This window comes from Lacerta agilis, chromosome 8, assembly GCF_009819535.1.
Source record: "Lacerta agilis isolate rLacAgi1 chromosome 8, rLacAgi1.pri, whole genome shotgun sequence".
Taxonomy (NCBI): Eukaryota; Metazoa; Chordata; class Lepidosauria; order Squamata; family Lacertidae; genus Lacerta; species Lacerta agilis.
In genome coordinates this window covers 25919670-25945761 of record NC_046319.1, presented here as the reverse complement: position 1 = coordinate 25945761, position 26092 = coordinate 25919670, and the positions used below count along the sequence as shown (strand labels likewise).

The 26092-nt window shown below is 43.3% G+C and overlaps 2 protein-coding genes across 7 annotated transcripts in view; both read right to left on the bottom strand.

The window, feature by feature from the left end:
- LOC117051056 (neural-cadherin-like) overlaps positions 1-26092 on the bottom strand; it is a 187689-nt gene that overhangs the window by 107195 nt on the left and 54402 nt on the right. The gene's annotated exons all lie outside the window — the stretch shown is intronic.
- The window catches only part of LOC117050797 (ankyrin repeat domain-containing protein 27-like), a 54436-nt gene that overhangs the window by 17257 nt on the left and 11087 nt on the right, over positions 1-26092 (bottom strand). For 5 of the 6 annotated variants that reach the window (XM_033156648.1, XM_033156649.1, XM_033156647.1 and 2 more), the window contains exons 5-21: positions 25805-25959; positions 24868-24927; positions 24708-24761; positions 24562-24627; positions 23901-23977; positions 21592-21713; positions 20771-20849; positions 18754-18886; positions 12513-12605; positions 11502-11629; positions 10353-10435; positions 8598-8713; positions 6688-6780; positions 5434-5631; positions 4843-4902; positions 4619-4732; positions 2031-2075 (exon numbers count right to left, since the gene is read on the bottom strand). In XM_033156648.1, the coding sequence (XP_033012539.1) occupies positions 2031-2075; positions 4619-4732; positions 4843-4902; positions 5434-5631; positions 6688-6780; positions 8598-8713; positions 10353-10435; positions 11502-11629; positions 12513-12605; positions 18754-18886; positions 20771-20849; positions 21592-21713; positions 23901-23977; positions 24562-24627; positions 24708-24761; positions 24868-24927; positions 25805-25959 (1676 nt within the window). The remainder of the gene's footprint in view (positions 1-2030; positions 2076-4618; positions 4733-4842; positions 4903-5433; positions 5632-6687; positions 6781-8597; positions 8714-10352; positions 10436-11501; positions 11630-12512; positions 12606-18753; positions 18887-20770; positions 20850-21591; positions 21714-23900; positions 23978-24561; positions 24628-24707; positions 24762-24867; positions 24928-25804; positions 25960-26092) is intronic. The other variant, XM_033156651.1, reaches the window with a different exon arrangement.

Here is a 26092-nt window from a genome sequence, read left to right as displayed (position 1 = left end):
ATGACCTTTTGTTCAAAGCTGATACTACTATTATAAAATGGGGGGAAAACATAGCCCAACTTCCCTCTTAGGACTACTCATGAGAAAAGTTACTCGTGGAACCTACAACAAAATGTTGTTGTGTCAAGTTCAGGTTCTGTGCCCTTTTCCAGGAAACTCCATTGCACTCCCTCTCCTCAATTTGCCAGTCCCCCTCCCAAACACTCACCAAGAATCAGTCAGCATTTCATTGTCATTTAGCAAGTTCAGTCATTGGAGAAGGAATTCACTGCTGGAATATACTATATAGGCTTCTTTTTTAATTCAAGCGCTTATGAAAACTATAAATGGCAAGCACCATCCTAAAAGAGCCATTCTCTTTTCTCACATGCAGAAGGGCAATGCCTCTTCTAAGAGGATGCCAGCTACAATACAATTTCATAATCTAAAAACAAAGGGCATATGCTTCTTGCTTCAGAAGTATTGTTATCACCCATATGCCAACTGAAAACTGATCAATTATACAACTAAAAATATCATGATTAATCCATCAGTATTTCTTTATGGTGCTGGAGTTTGGCCAAACTGCGAGAGGCAGTGAAGGATAGGCGTGCCTGGCGTGCTCTGGTCCATGGGGTCACGAAGAGTCGGACACGACTGAACGACTGAACAACAACAACAACATTTCTTTTGAAACAAAACAAAACAAAATCCTTCCAGTAGCACCTTAGAGACCAACTAAGTTTATTCTTGGTATTTCTTTTGAGTTTCAGACCTTCCTTTTCCTCTTTGAAACACATAGAAATGTGGGGGGTGGGGATCTATTCCCCCCTCTCTGCCTCAGTTTATAGTCAAAGGAAAAGCCACATTTGAAAAATACAAGCTACCTGCATAATGGATGTGTGTTTGTAGCAAAGAACAGGATGGTGATGTTAGCAACACATCCAGGATAGAAGGCTAAGACATGCTCTTTCTCCCTTGCATGCCAGTGTCCAATGAGAAGGGAATTTTTTTATATGGGGGAGCATTCAACCATATGATTTTGCCACCTGCATTCTGAAGCCATTCAGTCCCAGCAGGGGACTTGCCACATGCTCTTCCTACACATATACACTCTTCAACAGTTAAATCAATGCAGGATGCACTACAAGGCACTCTAGTGCTGTGCATTTAATTCTAATGCATTTTAGATGAAGACCCAGTGTTCAAAGGAGGTGCAGCCTTCTCTATTCCTGGCATTTAAGGTCTCAGAGGAACCAAGACTGAGATGCTGAATATTCTAAAATACTCTTGAGATGCTGAATATTCTAAAATGTGCGTAAATGGCTGATTATGTGATTTCACAGCAACACAAGAGGCACCAAGCTTTTTAATCTCTTTTAATTAAAAAAAAAAGTTGCTGCTGCAATCAGAGTGAGCATGGCAAGACATGAAGTTGTGTTACTGCCCCTGTTCTAGCCCCCACTACAAATATAACAAACCCCTGTGATTTGTTGGGGCTCTGCCCATCCTGTCAGGAATGAGAGGCAGCATCCGCAGTCTGGTCTGACCCCTAGGTCCTCTGAGCTTTTCTTACCTGTGCATCAGAAACAGGGGAGAAGGAGTGAAAGGGTGCCCCGATTCTCCTACTCAGCAGCAACAGACTGCTGCATGCTGCAATTGGCCCAATTCTGCCTCAGGCTTCCAGCCTTTCACGGGACCTCTGGGCTCTTCCTGCTAATGTGGTCCTGTTTCCGTTGTCACAGCAATGATGTTTGTGGCACAGAGGTAGCTCCTTAAAGGAACCGAACCTGTTTGTTCCGCTCAGCGGGCTGTCTTGCTTTCCCCACCCACTGAAGATAACAGGTGGCTGACGCAGGAAGATATGGTCCAGGTTGGCCCCACAAGAGGATGCAATTTCCAGACACTCCCATTAAGGGAATAAAAGCATGTCACTGTTTGGTCACCTTTAACAGCTGCACACTCTTACTGTTATGCTCTTGGAAATCTCTACCTTATAGAGTGCCATCAATGCATGCAAACAGGGTAGCACAAAGCATAAGAGATCTTACCATTTCAAGGTCTCCATCAGCAACTGCTCTTAACAGTTTCTCCACCTATGTAATGAGTACAGCCAGAAGAAAAAGAAGTGTTTAGTTGTACTGCTAGGGTATTTGGGTTTTTTCAAGATTGCTGATACTTCCTCTTGTGCCTAGGTATTGCTGTTTGGGCTACAAAAGCATCTACACCCAGAGAATCAGTTCGCCAAATAGGCTGGAAGCCTCCCATCAAACTGCATGTGATGTGGCACTCCCATCCTTCCTCAGGCCAAACATCTCCTTGTCCTTGTAAACAGTTGTGGGATGGAGTCTAGCACGTGATCATTTTGTAAATCCGGCTCTTCTTTCCATCTTGCAAGCGGGAAACAGAGAGCGACCAAGTCTAGCCAAGGGGGGGCTCTGAATAAATCACAAGTGAGCGACATGCACCCCCCAACCTCACTTGAGGCATTTCCTGATACCTTCTGAAGCTGCCCCATCCTTCCATCCCATGAGAATTGAGTTGATTCCTCTTAGTTTCCTCCTTGCTTTTCCTGGCTTTTAACTTTCGCTTGCTTTCCAGAACAAATTCTTCTGCGTGCTCATTTGAAAATAAACCATCAAACTCAGTAGGGTTTACTTCTGAGCAGACATGCATAGGATTGGGAATTCTAATCTGAGGTAGCCACAGTGAAAACAGAAGAAAGGCTATCTTTACTCTAGATTAGTTAATCCAGAATACTTGTATCTGGCTCTGACAGTCATTGGCTCCAGTCACTAATGGCATGTGGCCTCCAACAGATTAATGCCCCCGCCCCCACCCCAGAATGTGGCTCTTGGCCAGGGGCGTCGCTGGGGAGGGGCGGTGGGGGCGGTACGCCCCCAGTGACAGGGTGAGCAGCGGCGGGTGGGGGTGACAAGCGGCGGCCCCTCCCGCCGCTCCCTCCACCACCCCGGGAGCAGCAGCACACGGATGGGGTGCTTCCGCCGCTTTTTTTCGGCGGGGGGGGGGGTCGACCAGCGAGGGGGGGTGTCAAACTTGTCACCCCCTCCTTGCTGGCCACCCCCCCCACCGAAAAAACCGCGGGGGGGGGGGCGGGGAAAGCCTGGAAAGGAAGCAGAGCAGGCGCGTTTAAGCGCCGCTCTGCTTCTTTTTCCCCTTTCCGCCGCTTTTTTCGGCGGGGGGGGGGGGGTCGACCAGCAGGGGTGTGTGTCACGCTTGTCACCCCCTCCTCGCTTGTCACCACCCCCCCCGCCGAAAGCCTCGGAAAGGGGGAAATCCCCTTTCTGCATACAGGGGGGTGCCTCTGCGCTGCTGCCGCCCCCAGCAGCGCAGAGGCTAGCAACGCCACTGCTCTTGGCAGAAACAAAGGTTGCCAATCTCTGACATCTTCACAGAAAACTAGGATTCTCCAGCAAAACAAAAACAAAAAACACAAAAACCCCTCATTTTAAATTTATAGGCCATTCTTGTCTTAAAATACAGGATCAGGCACAACCCCCCCCCCAATCAGAAACCACTTTCTGACTCACTAAGATGCAAGTGCGACAAATTATGGCATATGGGAGTGAACTGATTTTGGATTAAACGAAGAGGCCATGAGATCCAGAAGCTAAAAGGTCTAAGACGCAGATAATCTCTTTTCCCTGACTTGAACTGAAGCCTCAGCCTCTTGAGGGTGACAAGTTCCTATCTTAAGGGTGAAAAGAGGAGGAGAAGCAAAGGACAAAGGAAGCGATCCTCAATCTTGCACTGAATGACTTTTTTTATATGCATGACTTCTCATTTACAGAACAGCAACTTTTGGCTGGTCTGTACCCACAACAGGAGACGCCATTGTGACCTAAAGGTATCTCACACAGACAGATAAAAATTCAAAGGTAGTCCTGAGACAGTAATGATGGGGACAGAGCATTAACGTTTTGCCTTACATTGGCTCAGACTCTCCATCCATTTAGCTCAGTATTCTCTATTCTGACCAGCAGTAGTTCTCCAGCATTTTCAGGAAAGAAGTCTTTCATGTCACCTGCTACCTGTTTCTTTCTGTTTAATATGGAGATGCCAGAGATTGGACCCAGTTCTAGCCTGACCCTCTGCACACTGTAGCAGACCTCCAGCCCAACCTTTGCCAACCTGGCTCCCTCCAGTTGTTGTGGACTATAATTCCTATTTGCCCCAGCCAGCTGATGGGAGCTGTAATCCAAAACATTTGGGCTGGGGGGGGGGGCACCTGGCTGGTGAAGGCCGCTCTAATCACTGCTGCCAATGGCTGACTCTGGGACCTTCTGAAAGCAGGGCGATGGTCTCTTCCCATACTATCTCCAAAATCAGAGACTGCATAGTCATCATGGCTAGTAGCCATTGACAGATCTCACCCTCCTCCATAAAATGTGTCTACTCCTCTTTTCAAAGCCGTCTAATCAAGTGGCCATCACATCTTGTTACACTGAATGTCAGAAAGTGTGACGCGTGTGAGGTGGTACATCCTTTTGCTTGTCCCGAATCTCCTGCTAATCAGCTTCATGGGATGACACCCAAGTTCCACTGTTATGAGCAGAGGAGAAAACAGGAATGGTCCTGGCCCCTTAGATTTCTACTGCCCAATGCTTCATCGACTTACCTCTTTATAACTAGATTTTGCTTCTTCTTGTCTAGTTGTTGCTGAAGATAAACTGGAGATGGACGATATTTGGCTGATGGAGTCCTCACAACCCTGAGAAGATCTGGCTGGGGACTAGTGGAACCAGCAAAGGAAACAAAAGGAGGAAGAGTTGGCAGCACCACCGTTATCACAGCAGTTGATCAGCTGAATACCATTAAGCTAAGGAAGGGTTTGCAGGTTACCTGAGAAGCACTCTGCCCTCTTTCAAATGCAAGGTAGTTCAGTTCCATTAAAGACAAAATCTGCAAGCAGAAAGATCAAACGTTCATGAAGAGGCAAGTTGCAACTCCATCTCTCCAGAGAAATTTAGTGATCAGAAGGCAAGCATGACATTAGCAATGATATATAAAGGCAGATTAGAGAAGCATCCCAACCAGGAAGATTCACCTTGCCTCTCAGGCACTTTGGGAGTAGAACTGCAACCCTCCCCTGTCAAAAACAAGCAAAAAGTATTTTCAAGAGTTCCTGGCTAGTCACCGTCCTTCCAATTAAGGAACAGGTAAAACAATACCATAAAATTGTTTGTTTTCTTAAAACAAAATAAAATTAAAGAGCAGATCAATTTAAGAGGGCCGAAGAAATGAATACATACTGCATGGATGTATCGGAGATAAAACAGTGGCATTTGTCTGCCAAAAGCAAATGGAATTTTTTTTAATTTTTAAATGCCCTTGCCAATATTGCCTCTTTGTCATTAAGCAACATTTAAAGTCATGTAAGACATTTGGGGTTGGTTGGTTTTTTTAAAAAAAGAAGTGGTATCTAAGAAGTACCGTAGAATTTAATGCGCACTGCACAGGAGTCTCTTTCGTCCGGTTTTGAATATTTGGGTTGGCTCCATTCTGAAGCAGCACTTCGATGATCCCTTGGTAACCCCAACGAGCAGCTATGTGAAGAGGAGTGTCTCCTTTCTCGTTGCCAATGTCTAATTTACAAGAGTGAACGTCGTAATAGACTAAAGCCTTGACACACTGGAAAGTTAAAACAAAGACAAAAGCTATGATGGTGCACATCACTAAAGCAACAGAACTAGGGACAGAGGACAATTTTGTCATCGTATCTTGCCAGACCAAATCATTCTTATACCACTCATCACTGCTTTTATACTGCATTTTAACACTCTAGTTTATCCTTTAAATATTCTAGGAACCGCCCTGAGAAAGCAAGTTGTTGGGCAGCCATACAAATATAGTAAAATAAAATAAGCCACGACACACAAGTCACGGTTGTCTCTCTCAGCCCTACCTGGACATGCTGTTGGGGACTGAACCCGGGACCTTCTGCATGCAAAGCAGGTGTTTCTACCACACAGCCCACTGCTAATCTGCATACTACATTGCACAAGCTGTATCTGACTAAATCATATACTAGACCCACATGAAACCAATGGACTTAAGTTCGCTGACTTATTTAGGTATGTTGATTTCAATGGGCTTATTTTGAGTATGACTTAGTTGGAGGCAACCCCATAACAATACATGCATACTATGTGTAAATAGCATCTGTATGTCATTCCTATAAACATGGCAGCCCAACAGCATAAGTCTACACCCTTCTCCCAAATAGAAAAAAGGACAAGTGAACTGCCTTGCTATGACTATTTGAATGAGGGAACCTCCTTTACTCCACAATTTATAACCTCCTTTCATCCAAGAACAGATTGGCAGAATCAGGAAGGTCACACTGTCAATACAGAGAGGCACAATTTACCCCAGATTTACTCTCCACAAGGTAAGACAGTGATGCAGAGGAATGTTCCATGCATCTAGCTCTAACAAAGTTTTTACAGCAGAAAGGACTCTCTCGACAGGCTCCTGTTTCCAGGATCATTCTGAAAAGGCTGGAGGATTACAAGTTCAGAAATGAAATAAAAATTAAAGTGTAAGGCTGCATCCACACTAAGTTAAGCCCCTTTGAAATAATTTTAAGTGCCCTTGTTTTCAATGGGGCTAAAGTCCAGCTAACTGGAGATGATACAGGGTATAGCAATGCCAGGTACCCTGAACATGTTGCTGCGAACTACTTACATCCTCATGGCCGTAAGTGCAAGCTAAATGCAGGGGTGTGTTGCCGTTATTGTCTTGGACTTCTGTACTCGCCTTATAGTGCAGGAGGAGAAGCTGAAAAAGGAAAAAAAAAACCAAACTACGTTTTTATGTGGCATGCACACATTTCAGTGGGTTAGCAGAGGCAGCTCTATTAAGTGGAAGAAGCTACGGTACAGTTAAGGCCATACAAATGTGTCAAACTGAGTCCCAAAAACTCTGTTTCTAACTTGCATATGTTTGGGATGAGATCTGATGGATGAACTGTTATACTTGTTCACTTGATATGTTGTGAGCACCTTTGGGCACACTTTTGTGGGAAAGTGGCATACAAATAAGAGTTGATGATGATATAAAGAGCTGGGGAGGGGGGAGAATAAATCCTACTGTGGCTCTTTTCAGTTTCTGTGCAAAAGGAATTAACTCACATGCATCTCCTCTGCTTAGAAGCAGCCAAGCCCTAATGGCTTGAGAAATAATAATAAATGCTGTTCATCTGACTGGGTTACCACAGCCACTCTGGGTTGTTTCCAACAAAGTATTAAAACACAAAAACCTCAAACATTCTAAGATCTCTCCGTACAGGGCTGCCTTCAGATGTCTTCTAAAAGTCAGACAGATGTTCACTTCCTTGATGTCTGATGCTACCACTATGGTGGCCAAATTCCTGACCATATAAATACTTCTTATCATGAGCTACTTAAAACCAATTCAGAGTCATGCAAAAGCTGCTCGGACATTATTTCACTCACTAAACACTGTGATACAAAACAATACAAGGAAGGCTCAGTCTTCAGCACTGTAGGGGAGACTTGCAGGGCAAAATGCATCATTGGGCTGAATTAATGCATGATGTCCAATCTAATGAAGGATTCCTTCATTCCCGAGTATCAGTATGGCTCTACTTCAAAGAGCTTGAAGCAGCAACATTTAGCGCTGATCCAGCAAATTTCAAGCAATTCACATACATTATTCTCAGCTGATTGACATACATACAGCACACAGCTCATAAAGTGGGCTTTACCAAATTCTTTGACTTTTCACGTTTCACCCACTCTTCTTCCACTGAGCTCTGCCTGACAGTTTTCTCACAATCCTGCCAAGTAAGTTGCACCAAAAGATCCCGACTTCCCTGAGGTCAACCAGGCAGCTTCATGGACAGGTGAGGGGTTTTAATCCAGCATTCCCTGGCCCAAGTCTAACACTCCAAGACCTAAACTACACTGGATCCCATGCACCTTCTCTCTCTCTCTCTCTCTCTCTCTCTGTGTGTGTGTGTGTGTTTAAACAAGACTAATTTCATAATGTCTGGAACTTTTTTCAGAGCCAAATCTGTCAGCATCAAATTGTCTGCTCCAGAGGAAGTAGTGGAGGATTTCCACTTCATTCATGATTTTTTTGCTGTTTTAAAGAAATACTCAAAACAAAATAAAATAAAAAATTCCTTCCAGTAGCACCTTAGAGACCAACTAAGTTAGTTCTTGGTATGAGCTTTTGTGTGCATGCACGCTTCTTCAGATACTGGAAGGAATTTTTTTATTTTATTTTGTTTTGACTATGGCAGACCAACACGGCTACCTACCTGTTAAAGAAATACTATTAGATCCTCCAGATGGTCAGCATTTTGTGGGAGCTGATGGGAATTGAAGTCAAATAACATATGGAGCAGCCATATTGTTGCAAACTGTAGCGATATATTTTTATGATATAGCCGTATGTAAATATCTTAATATATATATGTATTTTAAAACAGCATTCATGGGGGGGGGACTCTCAAAAAGACACAATTCCTGTCATCAGCAAACGGCCAAGCCATTGCTTTCAATCTACAAGCAACACTGGACTGAAAGGTACATAAAATGTTGTTATTATTACATAAGATTTGTGCTTACAGTAACATTCTGGTATCCTTTCTGACAGGCGAGGTGAAGTGGCGTTGATCCGTGATAATCCGTCGCATTGACAATGGCTCCTTTGGAGACTAGCAAGTCAATTAAAGATGCTTGCCCTGTGGGGAAAGGTATATAGCTTCTCAGACTCAAAATGTCAGCATCTCACGGCAAGAAAAGGAAGTGTCACCCTCTGGGTCAAACTGGGAACTGAACAATCCGCTGCCTCTCCTGGCACTTGCAGGTGCCATATGACAGGCAACTTGGCATTTGCTCATGGTGATAAGACCCCCCCCCCTCAGCTTGTTGGCACATTACTGTTCTAGGTCACAGCTTGGTCACACCTTTCCAGCAATAATGAATGAATCGATCTTAACTCTGGAGATAGCCAAGTAACTGCAGGTGCATATTGTAAGTACACAGAAAAGTCATCCTACCTTGGGAAAAGAAGAGGTAACTAAGTGTAACCCCCAAAACCCAATGAACTTGGCTGCAAATTCTCAAATCAGTGGCCTAAACACAGCAGGTAGATGCTGCAGCAATATATTTGATGCTGCAGAAAAGGCCTTCAGGGGAAGCTCCCCAAGAAATAGAATTACAAAGTCACAAATTTGGAGGACACCAAAAGTTATCAAGGCCAACCCCCCCCCCCCCCACACACACACACCCTGCTACCTGGGTGTGTGGAGAGTGTGTGTATGAACTTAACAGCACTTATTTTATTTTTTGGTTGATATTTTGTTAATATTATTTTCATAGAATATAAATGCTGTGTTGATTTGTTAATCATATAATACGACTTTTGCTTTATTTGTGGTGTTTAGCCTGTTCTTTAGTTGCTGTGTTGCTAACAAGTGTTTGATGGATTGCAATTGTTTCACTGATGATTTGTTAATTATTCTGTATGATCAAGGCTGAATTCATGATGTTCTATTATGTTCTATCATGTTATTATTCTTCATTATTTGTAAGCCACTTTGGGATTTGTTTGAATGAAAAGTGGCACAGAAACATAATAAATCAAATCAAGCCAAAAAGCAAGATAATCTGGCCATCAGCTCCCATCTGGAATAACCAAAGCCATACAGCGTTAGGTCTATATACCGCAGATTGGTGCCTGCAGAGCAAATGATCTCCTTGTAGAAAGATTTGTGTTGGGCAGATGTTCAAATCCACTCCAGACCTGGAGTGGAATTCTAATAGCTTTCTAACTGTTCCCCAGAAAACCCATGAAATCCTTGGAAGGTTAACCAGAAGTTGTTGTTTTAAGGAAACGACTTTATAACAAATCAAAGTAGTATCCTAGCACTGTCTTTTCTGACTAGTAGTGGCTCTCAAGCAGAGGTGTTTCCATTCACCTACTCTCTGATAGTTTTAACTTGTAACGCACAGCGGTTGAACTTAGGAATCCATGCATGCATAGCATGTGTTTCTGCCATGGACGAAAGGTCTCTTCTCCATGAGAAGATCAGGAATAGGGGACAAAAGCCAAGTGCGATCTTCAGTTGCAATTTGAAGTTGTAAGTGTACACTGGATGCATCATTAGGCTCATGCTCAGTTTATATGGGAGGGTCCCCAAGGCCTAGCTGCTGCTGTAGGTGAACCTTCGAGAACACCTGAGAATCCTGTGCAACGTGCCAGGTGAAGTGGGGTCCATAACAGATGCTCAGGGACTCCTTGGAAGACAATGGTCTGTAGAGAGAGGGGAGTCAGAAAACTACTGCCACCGTCCACGAATGAAGAACTGCAGCGCTTACCACATATTGCAGCTATATGAAGCGGAGTGAATCCCCGGTCATCTCTAGAAAATGGTGTCACAATGGAAGGATCGTTCAGCTTCCTTAAAGTAAAAAAAAAGAAGTCATCATTAACTAACAGAACACAAGCAAAGGACAGTGTATGTTTCACACAGCTGCCTTGTTTTAAATCACCAAAGGTCACCAGCTGAATCTGGCCTCAACACTGAACTCGCTAGCAACTGTTCTCTTCGCCTCAGTTCCTGCCACCTGTATAATGGAAATAATAATACCAAAATACCTTACAGAGCTCTTGTAAGTTTACTGAACAGCTGCTGTGATGGGGGCAGGCATCTTTTTTTCTGAGGATGTCCCTGGGAACAACACTGTGCTATGATTCCACCTAAACATTAGGAAGAACTTCCTGACAGTGAGAGCTGTTCGGCAGTGGAATTTGCTACCAAGGAGTGTGGTGGAGTCTCCTTCTTTGGAGGTCTTTAAGCGGAGGCTTGACAGCCATCTGTCAAGAATGCTTTGATGGTGTTTCCTGCTTGGCAGGGGGTTGGACTGGATGGCCCTTTTGGTCTCTTCCAACTCTATGATTCTATGATGTAGTGCTGTTCCCAGGGAAATTTTGTCCAAGGAACAAGGCTGAAGCAGGAAAGCTACAGCCTGAATAGTCAGCAAAGCTTTTTAGCTGTTAGTAAAGGTCATGGGGGGAAATAAAGCTTTATAAGCTGCTTTGCTCACCTTGCAGTTAAGGTGAGTAAAAAAGCCAACAACTTTAAATTCCCCTCTCTCACCACCAAACATTCATGGTAGTTGATTAGCTGAAACAATGTCTGCCACCACCAAAGCAGGATATAAACCTGGTTCACCTACAGCTTGGCAAACTGTTGCCTTGACTTTTCATCTAAATTGATAAATCATGGTTTGGGCTCCTTGGAGCAACATTGGGGTGTTGCTTTGCCCTCAGAGGCTGCTGCTTGGGAGTGAATTCAGAGATTCTAAGGGGATTGGGGGAAGGAACCACACAAACCATGGTTTGGAGTCTACACGGCAGTTAGCACAAACCATAGTTTAGGGTTATGTATCAACCAACTCACTAGCAACATAGTTCCCAATTATGCTTTGAAAAAGTCTGGATGCCTTTGAGAACACAACCCTTACCCAGAAACCAGCTTCTCACACTTATCACAGAAACAGAGCGGATGGCACATTTTTTGCACAGTGTCCTTATCGTTGTCCCCTTGGCTTAACAAGTGCTCTACTTCTTCCTGGTTGCCTGAAGCAACATGCTGCAAAGAAGGGCAAAAGGTGAGACAGAAACTGGCGCCAAATTCAGAACCAAGCAGATGGAGGTGGGGTGCAGGAGAAGGCAGCAGAAAGGTGAATATGAATTGGGGTGGATTCACACATTACAGAAACCTAGATCTGCATAAACCTCCCAGCATCATCTTCTGGAATGCAACATAGAAGCAGAACCATTGCCAATCCTAAAAAGGTGCCACAACTGGTAATATCAGATGCCTCTGAAAAGTCCAGCAGAATCAACTGCGTCACACTCCTCCTCTCTACATCATGGCAAAAATGGATCAGCCAATGTTATTTCAATCCTAAACACTGTCCAGAAGCCAAACTGAAGCAGGTCTAGATACCCCATTTCATCCTGGAGCAGCTTGGTTACAGCCTTCTTGATCATTTTGATCCTGGCAACCCTGAGATCATTGGTAAGTTTTGTTTTAAACTATTTTTAGATGTTTTTATTGTGTTGTTTTATTATTGACATGTTTGCTGCCCTGGGCTCATTAGGGAGGAAGAATAGGATATCAATTTAATAAAATAATATCATCATCTTAACCAGCCAGCATTTTCTCCCAACTCTTAAACATAATATACATGCTCTGACTGGACATATAAGCTGAGCAAAACCAACTACCTGGTCTGTTTGAACCATCAATAACTGAACTATCCAATAAAAGCTAAACTAGGCAGGGATTGAACATCTCCTTCACTCATTCTAAAACAAAAGCAAAATCATGGAAAGATTAAGATATATATTTAAGGGGTGGTGGAACCTTCAAAACATTGAGCTGTTTGTTACAAGGGCTCTAAACTTCCTTAGAACAGAATGTAGTTTTCTATTTCTCAGAGCTGACATAATATTCATGAAATCCAAACCTGAAACAAGCAGTCTATCGGGGTGTTGGACATCTGAGACAGTAAATTCATTCTTTGTCTTAAGAATAGCTTCTCACTAAATCCTTCAGATCCCTGTGAGGGGGAAAAGAACCTACCATCAATTTATTCCTGGCATAGCACACAACACTGAATTGATCAGTTCAACACAGCAAAGTCTATTTCCAAGCCAAGCTCAACAACTTAAAATATATATAGAAGAGCAGAGATTGCAGTTTCATGAGAAACGTGGCCAAATAAACCAATGTTAAACTGGCTCCAGAAATTCAACAACGCTGACACCAGGGGAGGGCTGCTGCCTAGAAAGCACGTACGAGAGTGGTTTTCTGCTTGGCCTATAATAATAATAATTTTATTATTTATATGCTTTCTAGGCAGCAGTCCATGCAGTTGTCCCCTTGCCCCATTCTTTTCCCAGGGAAAATCTGCTCTTTAACAATAAATTGGAACAAATGGCAATCCGCAGAAAACCTGAATTGTCATTTGCTCCTACTGAGCTCTAAAGAGCAGTTTTCCCCAGGGGAGAGGAGGACACGGGTAAGTATACAAGTGTCTCTGAGGAGAGTATTCTGTAACAAGAACACTATAGTCTAACCTCTGGTGCTTATCATGTTACTATATAATGCAGCCATATTGTGCCATAATATATGTTTATATTATTCCCATTTGAAGTACTTCCTAGTCCTCTCAAGAGACACAACAAATGTGGCAAAAGTGGTGGCTGTAGCAATGTAATTTACAGGCAGATCAAGGTGCCAGCTTAACATTCCTGAGGAAAGTAATTCCTGTGTTCTTAGGGCCCTGGAATCTTATGAGCCATTCCTGCCTCCCCTGTGCTTAGTTTAGTGGTACAAAGGAATGTTAAGCCTGGTTTGGCTGTAAATTCACGTTGAAGGCACAGGTAACCTTTGACTTAAAGCTTTATGTCCAAATTAATGTGTCCCTTGAATACACAGCTCTAGTCAGTCCAACTTTCAAGTTCCTTATAGAGCTGATGAAAATGGCACATGGGAAAGCAACATTGCCTGTTCTATAAAAAGAGAAGGATAAATGTAGGGTAGACAGCATCTCAGCTTGTAAGTCATTGGGGCATTTTGCAGCAATTCCTGGAAAGTTATAGAAGCGGGTGTCACAAACCAGATTATTTGCGCACTAATGCAAACAGAGCTATAGCACTCATTTCCATCTGCGTATGTAAGGCAGTATGGTACTCACTCACTTGGAGAGTGCACCACCTCAAATTGTATATGGGAGGTTATTTGTTTTTAGTTGCCCTGCCATGTAAGTTATGGTGTGTGTCAAAAATTTCCAGCCAGAAAATCTGGTTTCTCTCCCACACCAAGGTCACCCTGCAAAGGTGTGATGCATACAACCTCCAAATATGGCAGGAATAAAAGGTAAAGGTAAAGAGACCCCTGACCACCAGGTCCAGTCGTGTCCGACTCTGGGGTTGCGGCGCTCATCTCGCTCTATAGGCCGAGGGAGCCGGCGTTTGTCCGCAGACAGCTTCCGGGTCATGTGGCCAGCATGACAAAGCTGCTTCTGGCGAACCAGAGCAGCGCACGGAAACGCCGTTTACCTTCCCGCTGGAGCGGTCCCTATTTATCTACTTGCACTTTGACGTGCTTTCGAACTGCTAGGTGGGCAGGAATAGTGGTGTGCAAAACAGTGGAGTGCATAGTCCCAGCCCCATACAAATAAATAGTGGAGTGCATTCACACTGGCCCTATTTCATAGCTTTATCTGATGCGGTCCAATTACCATTGCTACGTCAGACCATCTTGGTATGACCAAATGGTCCTTTCCAACTTTATTACTTCCACTCACAGGGCTCCGGCCTCCACAGGTAACTATGGCAGCTTGGGATAAGGCCTACTATGCTGATGGAGTAAGGTAACAAAAGGGCCATAAGTTAGAATGTGGTTAAGGAATGACAAGAGCTGCATGATAAGAGCACATTTTGCATGCAGAAGATCCTGAGATTCAGTTGCTAGTAACAAAACCAGGGAGCTTGTGATGGTGAAGACCGTTGAGAATACCTGCCAGTCAAAGTGGACCACACTGGGCTAGAGGAACAACTAGCCTGAAATCTACTAGAGATTAGGACTAGACTGGACAGCAGGTTTAAGGAAGAGCCCAGTTTCTTTTGTACACATTTTGTATGATTAGAAAGGACTCGGTGAAGGTAGTGCTTATATTTTGAGCATAAACCTGTTTGTCTGCATTCGTACTATGGTTTCCTGCTGCTTATTTTGTTTCATTGTTTCAATTTCAATTTCCAATACAGCTTGGGTTTAGCCATTTTGAGTGGTTTTTCATCTTATAAAAGCAGAATATAACTGACCCAAGCTAAATAGTTCCATGAACCTGGTGCCAACTCCCCTAACCATTTGCTGCGCTGGCTGGGCCTGATGGGGGTTGTTCAACAAGGCACCAGATTAGCATCATATTGAACATACTGGTGATATACACAATTGGGACCTGCTATATGAGAGGCAATGTTTCCTTCCTCCAACAAGGGACACTCCTGTTCATGGGTCCTAGCCAGTTCTTCCTTCCAAGCAGCACACTCCACTGCCCCTACCAATTTCTCCCTCCAACAAGCAGGTGAGGGACTCATACTCCTCCTCAGATTTGAGGGGACCCTGAGCAAATGGTCCTCTCTTGGACTGCCTCTGCTGGTGGTGGGCTCTAAGAGGTTTTACCTGGCTTTGGTACTAGCAATTGACAGCAGGATCTAACTACTCTTTTGTTTCCCACAATGCTGCAGAACAACATGACCTGGGGCACAGTAGAAATTAAAAGGATGCCTTGATCACATCATCTGGCACTGTATGCCTAGGAAGAAGAAAAAATAGGGGAGAAGGGTGGAGCAGGCATCAGCTGTGGGTTCTGCCAGGGTGATGGAGCCCAATGCACCAGGGCAGAGATACCTGTAATTTCAGGGATTCTGTACAGCTGCCACTGGATTATTTAAAGCTTTACTTTAAATGCTTGTTGCTATTTGCTCTGGTAGTGGCTTCAATGTTTTCTTGATGGAGCATTTATAATTTCAAGAGGAGCACTCCCAAGGCAGCATATAATTTAAGAAATTGGAACAGGATAAGTATTAGCGATTTAAACATTAATGTTGTAGGACTCCTGCTTGTTCTCCACAGCAAGCCATCCTTGTGCAATTGATGTAGTCAGAAGACACTGTCCTACAATAAGATGCCACATGCTGAAGAGCAAGGGCACGTGGCTTCAGTTTTCCAAACAAGAGTCAAGTGCCCATGAGACTGCCACTTTTATGCCTGGGATTATGAAACCCACACAAACTATTGTACATATGACCCAGGTTTGCCGTAGCTCAGTGGCCGAGCCCCTGCTTGGCATGCAGAAAGCCCTAGGTTCAGGATTCCCAAACCTGCCTGAAACCCCAGGGAGGCACTGCCAGTCCTTGAAGACAATGCTTGGCTAGGCAGACTGGTGTTCTGACTCTGTATTAAGCCAATCAGTGTACTATTTAGCTATTGGGAGTGCTGCTGTTCCCATTGCCCACATGGCTGAATTTACAGCTTGCACACTGTAGCTTTAGGCTGCAGTGGGTACTGAGGGGGAAAGGCCCTGCTGGTGGCTTCTTTCAAAGGGATCTGCCAGGCAGTTTTTTAAAGAGATTTTTTCCAAGTGTTAACCGTGCTTCTCTCAACCCTTTCCCTTTTTCACTCTCATGAAGGTGGCAGTGCTAGAGAGCAGTGTTTCAAGTTGCACTTCAGCAATAGGGATAAGCACTGACTGGTCTGCCTAGGGTAATTTTCTACAAGTGCCTCAGAGAAAAGGCAACTGATGCCACAAACAGTGACAGGAGCTGGGGGATTAACACAGCAGGCAGGGTACTAAACATCATGGCAGCATACACGTGTGAAGGAGGGCCATAGCTCAGTGGCAGAGCACATGCTTTGCATGGGAAAGGAGGGCCCAGGTTCAAGCCCAGCATCTCTTCATAGGGCTTGGGAAGACTCCCAATCTCGAACCTAAGAGTTGCTATCACACCAATAATTTGATCAGGGGAGGGGGGGAGTGAAGGCAGCTCACCATGTTCTTGTATACTTAAAATCAAGGCACGCCCTCTTGTGAAGACAGAAAGTAGGGACCCCACTTCAAACAGTAAAAGTGTTTTAAAAATCCCTACTGATGGCTTACCTAGGCACTTTCCTACCCCACTGAACCCCATTAGCAAATGGGAAATAAGACCAGCTGCCCCCCAACGCTGCTTTCCATGTAACTGAACTGATTAGGTTTAAATGTGTGCCCGGCACAGTGTCCAATTTGGGTCTAGAAATCCACAGTCAAGGTCTCTTAAATAATTTGCCTGCCACACACAGTAAAGCAGCATTCTTCAAACTCGAGAGAACTTAGTCTGAAATCTTGCACCAAGAGATGTCAGTGCAAAGTCAGAAGATTGTCCTTCCGTGTGAAGTCTGACAGTAAAAAGGCAGCTTAGAAGCATCCAAGTATGTATGTAGGTAAAATTGCCAGCAAGAAAAGGCAAACTGACTTTAAAGACAGAAAAGCATTTTTTTTTTGGTTTTTTCAAAGCAGCTTTACTTTAAAGAACACACACACATTTGTCATCCGAGTTCATTTATGCTTTTTATTTTACAAAACATAGCAAGTTGCTGTAGTCTTAACATCTCTGCCCGAATCTTTTCTCTTAACAAGGTGCGTAACTGATATTAAAGAGTTCAAACTTCCTTCACATCAAAGACTGAAATATAAATGTGGGCTTTTCTTTTTCTTTTTATCCCCCTCCTCTTTTTGGACACAAACTTTTTTTTCTTTTTTACATAGTAGCTAGGAAGCAAGACTTGTGATACACATTTGCTTTTTTTAATATAAAAAGGAGTAGCCAAGTGCCACAAATCTGCTTAAAAGATTTTACCGATGAAAGAGCAAAGTGAAAAATGCTGTAAAACAATTTTAAAATGCAGATTTTGTGATGTGTGTCCCACAGTAGGGCCTCCACCCCCTTCTATATCAAGCCCCACAGACAGAGCCATTAAGCAGCTACGTTCCATTTCTTGGCAGGTGGATCAGGTGAAGCTTTCATTGTGGTACCAAGTTCACATCCTTCAGCCTCCAGATCAGAGCGGGAGCACCTAGTTTTGGAAGGTTAAAATAAAGTCCGAGGAAACTACACTGACCAAAGGATTTCTGCAGCATTTCCACCTGTTTCATGGCCACATCCACAGCACACATTTAAACCGGTATCGTACCTATTTAATAATAATGGCTCCCCCAAAAAATGATTCCTGGGAACTGTAGTCTGTTAAGGGTTCGAAGCGTTGTTGGACACCCCCCCATTCCCCTCAGAGAGCTACAATTCCCAGAATTCCCCAGGAAAGAGTTATTGTTAACCCAAAGCGGAAATTGCAGCCCTGGGGGGGAATAGGAGATCTCCTAAAAACCCAGTTACAGGTGGGTAGCCGTGTTGGTCTGCCATAGTCAAAACAAAATCAAAAATTCTTTTCAGTAGCACCTCAGAGACCAACTCAGTTGGTCTCTAAGGTGCTCCTAAAAACCCCTCACACTTAACAACAGTTCCCAGAATTCCTTGGGGGAAGCCATGACAGTTTAAAGTGGCTTAATAGTGCTTTCAATACCTGGTGCAGATGTGGCCCACATTTATTGTGTTCATGTTCTGTTCTTACTGGCCTCTCCTGGTGATCTCCCATCCCAATTGCTGGAGAAGGCAACAGCTACTTAGCTTCAGCAATGCTACAGAACTGTTTGCTGAATTTTGAAATGTTAAGCATGGTATTTTTTTTTACCTACAAAAGGGATCTAATTGTATCCCACTGCTATAATTTTGGATGTTGTCTATTCTAAACATGCCAACACTTGGAGACAAATGGTGGAGTGCATAGAAGAGCATGGGTGTGCTTATGCAAATACAGTTCCTGCATCTTGTGGTTTATAGCTTGTATCTACAGCTCATACTCCTTGTCCTTCAAATAAAGCAGAACAGAAGTCTACCAGGGCTCAAGGTTGTCCTTTTACAAGCCTCTTTGAGCAATGGCTCAAGTCTGCTTATGGAGACCTTTAAGCAATGTGCACAGGCAAACAGCAAACTGTTGCAAATGAGATGTACGTCCAGAAGGCACTCCTATTACAACCACAACTGCTGCACAATTGCAGTTATCAAGCCAGACTTTATGCTGCAACCCCTATTAAAGTGACTTACTGTTGGCCTGTCCGAGAGATTTCCTTGACGGATGTATTCTATTGCAGCCTCAACTGAAGTCAAGCAGTATCCAAGTTCATCCTTTGCTGAGCTGCAAAACCTGAAGTTCTTGATGTAACTCAAGTTTGCCATCCTAGACAGAAAATAAAAGAGCATATAAGGCTTCCAATACATTACTCAAGAAGTGGAGATGATTGAGAAAGGTCACTTAAAATTGCATGCACATCTAATTGGTTCCTCAACTTCCAAACACTAATGCAAAATCAAAACATTTACCCTTTCTCCCACAGAGAGCCCCTCATAATCCACAAGTTTAATTTATTCTGAGTGGGCTTCAATGCTTGCAGGCACAATATTTAGGGAGGAAAGAGCAGGGTGCCTGTTTCATTTTCAGAATGCACACAGCTGATCATGAAGGCATACAAAGGCTCCTGAATAAACAGAAAGCCATGAAGACAACAAGTTATTAATCCACACTGTTTTTCTGCAGTTTGAACCTGCATACAGGTACTTCCAATAACAGGATATGTTTTGATCTCTGATACTATTGAACTCCCAGCCCCAACAAAACCAGAAATGGCATTCTTGGATTGGCAGTCAAAACTGACAAGCTATAAAAAAAGACTATAGGGATCACACTTATTACAGCTTTCCAGGATCATTCTGATGGGTACAATCATATTGGTGGGTTTTAGGAGGCAGGGGGTAGAAGAAAAAATCAGATTAAAACAATTTGGCTTTACTGTATTTTCTAGCAGGTTATCACCACAAAAAAGCCATGCCATTTGTACTGCAAGGCCCTGTCCTGGGATGCAAGCTGTGCAGTGCTTTGCTTCAAATAGCCACACATTTACAAAAGGACACAACACGTGCACATTCAAGACACGCAGATTAAAAAAAAAAATCAGCCCTGCGTTATAACTGACGTCCAAAAACATAAGCACATTTGTTAAATGCATGTAATCCCTGGAAATGGCACTTTGCTAATACAACAGGTCTGCTGTAAGCATTTACATTTTTAGTTCCCAGTTGCATCTTACCAAAGTAACAACCAAGGTCTATTTTGTGACAGATGTTAGTACCCTACACATTTTTCAGAGCTGAGATTTCAGATTTGTGATACATGCTGTCCAAGCAAGGCAAGTGATTTCCAAAAGCAGCAAAATATTAAATAGTCACACTCAAAAGAGGTTTCTATTCAGATGGTAATTCAGCCGCCCAGAGTGGCTGGGGAGACCCAGCCAGATGGGCAGGGTACAAATAAAAAATTTTTATTATTATTATTATGAAGAAGAAGACCAGGTTGAACATTTCTGACTCAGGATGCATCTTGACTGGAGAGTCTGAAACAGCCACCAGTTAGAAGCACTTAGCTGTGCAGTGTTATTATGCCCATTTCCAGGGCAATGCAATCATAGAATGGATAATATGTATTTTTGGTCATTGATTCAAACTACTATTTCAAGTCCAAAGCAATTCACAATGCTTCTCACAGTTCTGTTATAAAACCTTAGAACACAGAAGCATCCAATTAACGCTTTGCTCAGGATACAGGACTGTACTGCAATGGTCATTTGCTAGTGAACAGCTACAGCTAATTTGCAGGTGGCTGTTTCCATTCTAGTAAACACTTCAAATTGTCCCATAAACCAAAAGTAGGTTGGTTTTGAGACTTAAGTCAGATTCTGCATCCACTTTATTTGGCGTGGGTTTGGCTCCAAATATTAGAACATGTGATTTCTTAAGTATGCACAGTTGGAAGTGGAACCACTTAAATCAGCTATGCAATCATCTGGATAAGTGGAGCTACCCAGGGTCACAAACCAGACCCCTTCGCGTCCTGAAACACAATCAATATTGGGCCGGGGGGGGGGGGGCAGCTGGCAGCTGATGCCCATCCTAGCTTAAAGACTCCATGACTTCAAGCAGTGCTAGAAACCTTTCAGCACTCTGCCTTGTTTAGCACTCTTGCAGCAAAGAAATAATAATCAGGAGCAAAAGGAGACTTGTGACATACCAGTTTGGAATCTCCGTTTTCACAAGAAGGTACAGCAGGACTGAGAGAAGGTCATCTGCACACATCGTCTCCATGTTAACTGAAGTAGGGAGGAAAAAGTGGAGTCACATTTCTATGCTAGTGATAGTGCCTAAATGCTTCTAATTAGGGCTGCAGTAAAGCTTTCGGCAGACTCAAGGTGCTGCCACCACAATTGATCAGCAGCAGTTTTTAAATCCACAAGCTTCAGGCACATCTTGAAGGCATGCCCTTTATGTGAGGCAATGAAATACAGCAGGCACTCCTAAACACAAAGAAGTTCAATTTAAAATCCTACACAGATATAACCAGTTCCTTGAAGTCTTTTACTCATTTTCAAGCCATCCTTCTGGGTAAAAGGAAGAAAGACCAGCCCAACAAGTGCCAGGGACAATGGTCTAAGTACTGTCCGAATTATATCTTCTATTCTAGCCCTTTCAAGCTGGGGAGTCTCAGAACAAGCCCTGCCTTACACCCTGGAAAAATATTTCAGATGCCTCAGTTCAAGGGAAAGCACTAATTTCTTTTCCAAGTGATAAGAAAATTTGTTGTTGTTGTTGTTAACTTTTGTATACCACTCTTTATCTGCAGATCACAGGGTGGTTCACAACTTAATACAAAATGAGGACACAAAATACACGATAAAACAAGAACAAACCAATAAACACCTGAAAACAAGCACCTGAATGTTACATTTCAAGGTTCTGCTCACATGCACCCATTTAGAAGCTTATGAAGGTGGCTTTTAAAAGCACAGAGAGGCGATCTATTGAAGCCATTATTACATTGCCATGGTTACAGACCTCTTTGGCTTGGAGACTGCATTATGATTTGAACCACTTTGCGCAGACAGAGGAGCTTCTGTTGTGGGGAGGTGCACTTATTCAGCTGGCCCAGCTCTCGCTTCGCACGAGGAATGTTGAAGCTGCGTAGTGTGGTCAAAAGAAAGGAGTACTTAGCACATACACCAGACTTGAGCAGCAGCCACAGTGACTGTCGAAAAGTGGGCACCTATTTCAAACCATACCAACTTCTACCCCTACATTCAGCATAATTAAGGCTTGCCAAATGACCTGGGAGAAGAGAAGGTGGTCTGGCCTGTTCTGGTGACTTTTCATTCACAAAGCTGAGCAAATGAAGCTCTTTAGGACAGAGATAAGACACTGCTACCTACTGCTACTACTTACTACTTATCAAACCTTTATTTGTTCATTTTATTTATTTATTTGATATTTATTTATCAAACCAGGAGAGAAAGGATCACATACAAGAACCTTAAAAATTATACACATACACACACACATACACAAAGAAACAACAATTAAACTCGTAGGCTGATTGTATGTGTATATATGTAAAATCTCGAATTTCCTCCTGTTAAAGTAGTCCTTGAAGCACTGCTGCCAAAAACTCTGCTACCCCCGCAGTCACACCTTGGTCAATGCCAGAGAGACAGAATCCAGCACTTCCACCATGCTGCGGTTTCAAACCACCCAAAAGGGGGGACAACACGCGTTCACGCAACATACTGTGTAGTGGACAATAAAAGAGAATATGCTCTACAGTGTCCGGGACATTCAGGGAACATCTGCAGTATCTCTTGTTTCTGGGAATATTCTGGTATCTACCCCTGACAAATGCCGAGGGAAAGATATTCAGTCGGGCCAGCATAAATGTCCTACGTTGGGCTGGTATTATTAGTTTAGTAACATAGCTGACCCTGCTATCTAAGATATTTAAATCATAGAATATGGGAGAGCAAGTTTTATTTACAGCTGCCGCAATATTTTGTCTCTCAACATCCTTTAGTCTAATTAGGACATTGTGAAAGATATGTTGCTCGCTTGAATTGTACAAGGGCTCCAGCTCGATGCCTATCGATCTGATTTTATTTTCTAGGAGTTGGTACCATCTAGATTTATAGGAGTCCTTGAGCAGGTCAGAGAGCAGGCTTGATGGTGGACAGCGGAAATGGCAGCGCAACCAGTATTTTATAACGGTAGTCCAGGCCCAGTATTCCATTGTGTATATGCCTAATTCTGCACACATTGTTTCATATTTAATAACATTTGGTCCACGGATACGTCGCAAGAAACTGGAGTGAATCTTTTCTAAGTCACTATTATATGCTTGTACCATAGTGGGATCCCATAGAATATCTGGGATAGCACTTTTGCTTGGAATATCTGGTTGGCCGCAGGGATAAATTGATTTCCTTTCTGATAATAAAAACGAGTAACAGCTGATGAGGTACACTTTGCCTGTTTTATAGCATTTGTACGATGGATAGACCACCCTAAATTGCTCTGGAATAGAATTCCCAGATATCTATACATCTTCACTTGTTGGATTTCTTGCTCTCTTATTTTCCATTTCTCTAATTTCCAGCCGTTAGAGAAGACCAGAATTTTTGTCTTCTCATAATTTATAGAGAGTTTGTTAATTTCACAGTAGAGGATCAGGGAAAGTGTAAGACGTTTCAAACCCAAGCTCGTTAATGATAGCAAGACAGCGTTATCAGCGTATAATACAAGAGGAACAGGTTTCTGATTAAGTTTGGGGGCGTGTGATTCTATTTTTTGAAAGTGATCTGGCTCAAGGCCTACTATAATCTCCAGATCCAGCTGCTCCTGAAGGCACAGATACAGGAAGTAAGCTGAGGAGTCAGCAACTCCAGCACAAACATATTGATAAAAAAACTTGTGTTGCTTATCAACATACTGTATTAATAAGCTCCTGTGCACACATCTCAAGGGAGCAGTTCTACAAGCTCTCTTCCATATACTGTTGCAGCAGAAGCATTATCCCTTGGGAGCTGCCTAGAGTCCAGTGTTAGCATCAAGCCCTTCCAGTTACATGTGCTGACAGCAGAACTCATCTTCTCCCTTTTCTACTTCTCCATTCAGTAGCACCAAGGGCATATGGGCGACAACCCACTTACCTGCATATTTGTTTTTGGTAAAGCGCCAAAGAGTACACAGATTCATAGCATGCAAACAGCAAGATGCTCTGAGCAGCAGCCACATATCCCTTACCCAAGTTGTAGGTTCCCCCATCCATCCCCCAAAAAAACTGGTGGAGCTTTTAAGATTGTCATCTCCAAGCAGCACACCTGAATTCAGGCTTAATACCCAGGTCCTTCTGTTGCAGATCTTGTAAGCTTCTTGTAATTTTGTTGAAAGCTGCATCCTGGTCGACAAATACAAATGAAGCCATTTTAGAAACACAACAAGCTGCTCTCTTGGCTGTATCTTGAGACATTTGAAGATCAGGTATGGGGGAACTTTGGCCCTCCAGACATTGCTGAACGACAGCACCCAGCATCCCTAGCCATTGGCTGGGTCTGATGGGAATTGTAGCAATAGGTGGAGGGCCGAAGATGCCATCCAGCAGATGAGTACATAGAGCATAGGAAGCTGCCTCAGTATATCAGGCTTGGTCCATCTAGCCCTATATTGTCTACTCTTGAGTCTCCAGGTTTTCAGGCAGGTTCTACCTACTCCTTTCTAACTGGAGATGCTAGGGATTGAACCTGGCATCTCCTACATGCAAAACAGGTGCTCTATTACTGAACTATGGTTAAGGACAATCAAATAGTCCAAGTGTTTTTCATTTTAAATACATGTAAGCAATGGTTAGAAATGTCTACATGCACCTTGAGGCAAAAGCCTTTTGATCAAAATGTACCCTTTCCCTAAGTGCTATGATAAGCACCTTATATTCTGGTGCTGGAAAAGTAGACATTCGAATGGCCAAGGGAAAGCGACACCTACCTCACTCGCCTCGATTGTCCCCACATATTTAAAGATCAGGTCATAAAGAGCATGGTGGATGTACATCTGAAATACAAATAAATAAATTGAACCAGAGATGCCCGTGTGTTTACGGAGTTCCCACTAACAAACAACCCACTACTTACATCCACAGCTTGCTTCATCAGATTCATCTGAGGCTCCTGCTTGGCAAGCATCCTCTAAGGACACGAGAGAAAGAAAAGGCAGTGTTAACAGGAAATGTCTGGGGAAGGGGTAGAAAATTATATTTAACACATACACACACACAAACCATTTCATACTCACAAGGTGTGAGTCTCTCAATAACTGCTGAATACATTTGGTGTAGAGGGCATTTACAGAATCCTGGAGACCAAAAAGAAGGACATTATGGAGCACAAAAGGCTGGGCTCAGGTGTCACATTAAATCCCAAGTGACTCAAGTTCACAAACTCCCACTCCCCCTGACCAGAATGGCTGCCAGGTGGAGCTCAGAAGTTTTTGCTTAACGACAGCTTGTCATGTTGTCCGAACTCTGGTAAACTCATGGTTTGTTTCACACAAAGTAACTTGCAAACCATGGCACAAGCAGCTGTGGCTAAGCAGAAATGGAACCAAAGCTTATGGACTCATTGAGGCCAAAGTAGAGGAACAGGGAGCACCTGAAGCTTGCTGCAGCTCACTCTTTGTGAGCTATGGTTCAGTGTGCCATCCTAACTGGGCCACTGCGTCAACATGTCTAGGTAGAGGGCCCTTGCAAGGATGGGGGAGAAAGAACATTTTAGAAAGACATAAGGAGAGTCCAAGTTGTTTAACTGGGTGGAGGGCCAGTGTATTCTTTGAGGAAGTACAGGTTCCAGATTAATCTTCCAAAGGTTTAGTTCATGTGGGTGCAGAGTACATTTGCATCAAGTAGGTAGGTTACTGTGCTTTATTTATACTAGAGTTGCACTTGAGCCATTCTCATTATGAAGTAATCTAGCAGTGAGCAGTAACTAAGGCTGCAACTCAATTTTTAAAAAGGTATCTGAAATGGGTTAATCAACATTTTAGTTAATCTACATTGATTTACATATAGCTACAGATTTGCATAGATAAAAAACTTTTGAAGCAATATATACTTTTTTTTAAGACTATGCGTACATTGCACAGAAGAGGCATTCTTCCTGCGTAAGAAATGGGAAAATTTCTTGCAGTACGAATTTGCAACAGACTAAGGCAGGCTGAAAACAGAGATACTGACTATGTAGTGCCGCAGGATTTTCCTGTCATGATCCTTGAAAGTCCTGTGGAAAGATGCAATGGCTTTATCAAACTTTTCAGCATGTCTCCCCAAGAACTCTCTCACATCTTCAACGTTTTTCAGGGAGTAAGAGTTTGACGGCGTTGAGGATTGTTCTGAAATGGAGGGCAGTTGTCAGTGCACAGAAAGATCTGTAGTTCCTCCTACTATTAGCAGCAGTTCCTTATTTATTGATTTATTTATGATGCCAGATGCAAAAAGTCATGGCAAGAAACCAGGACTCCCATA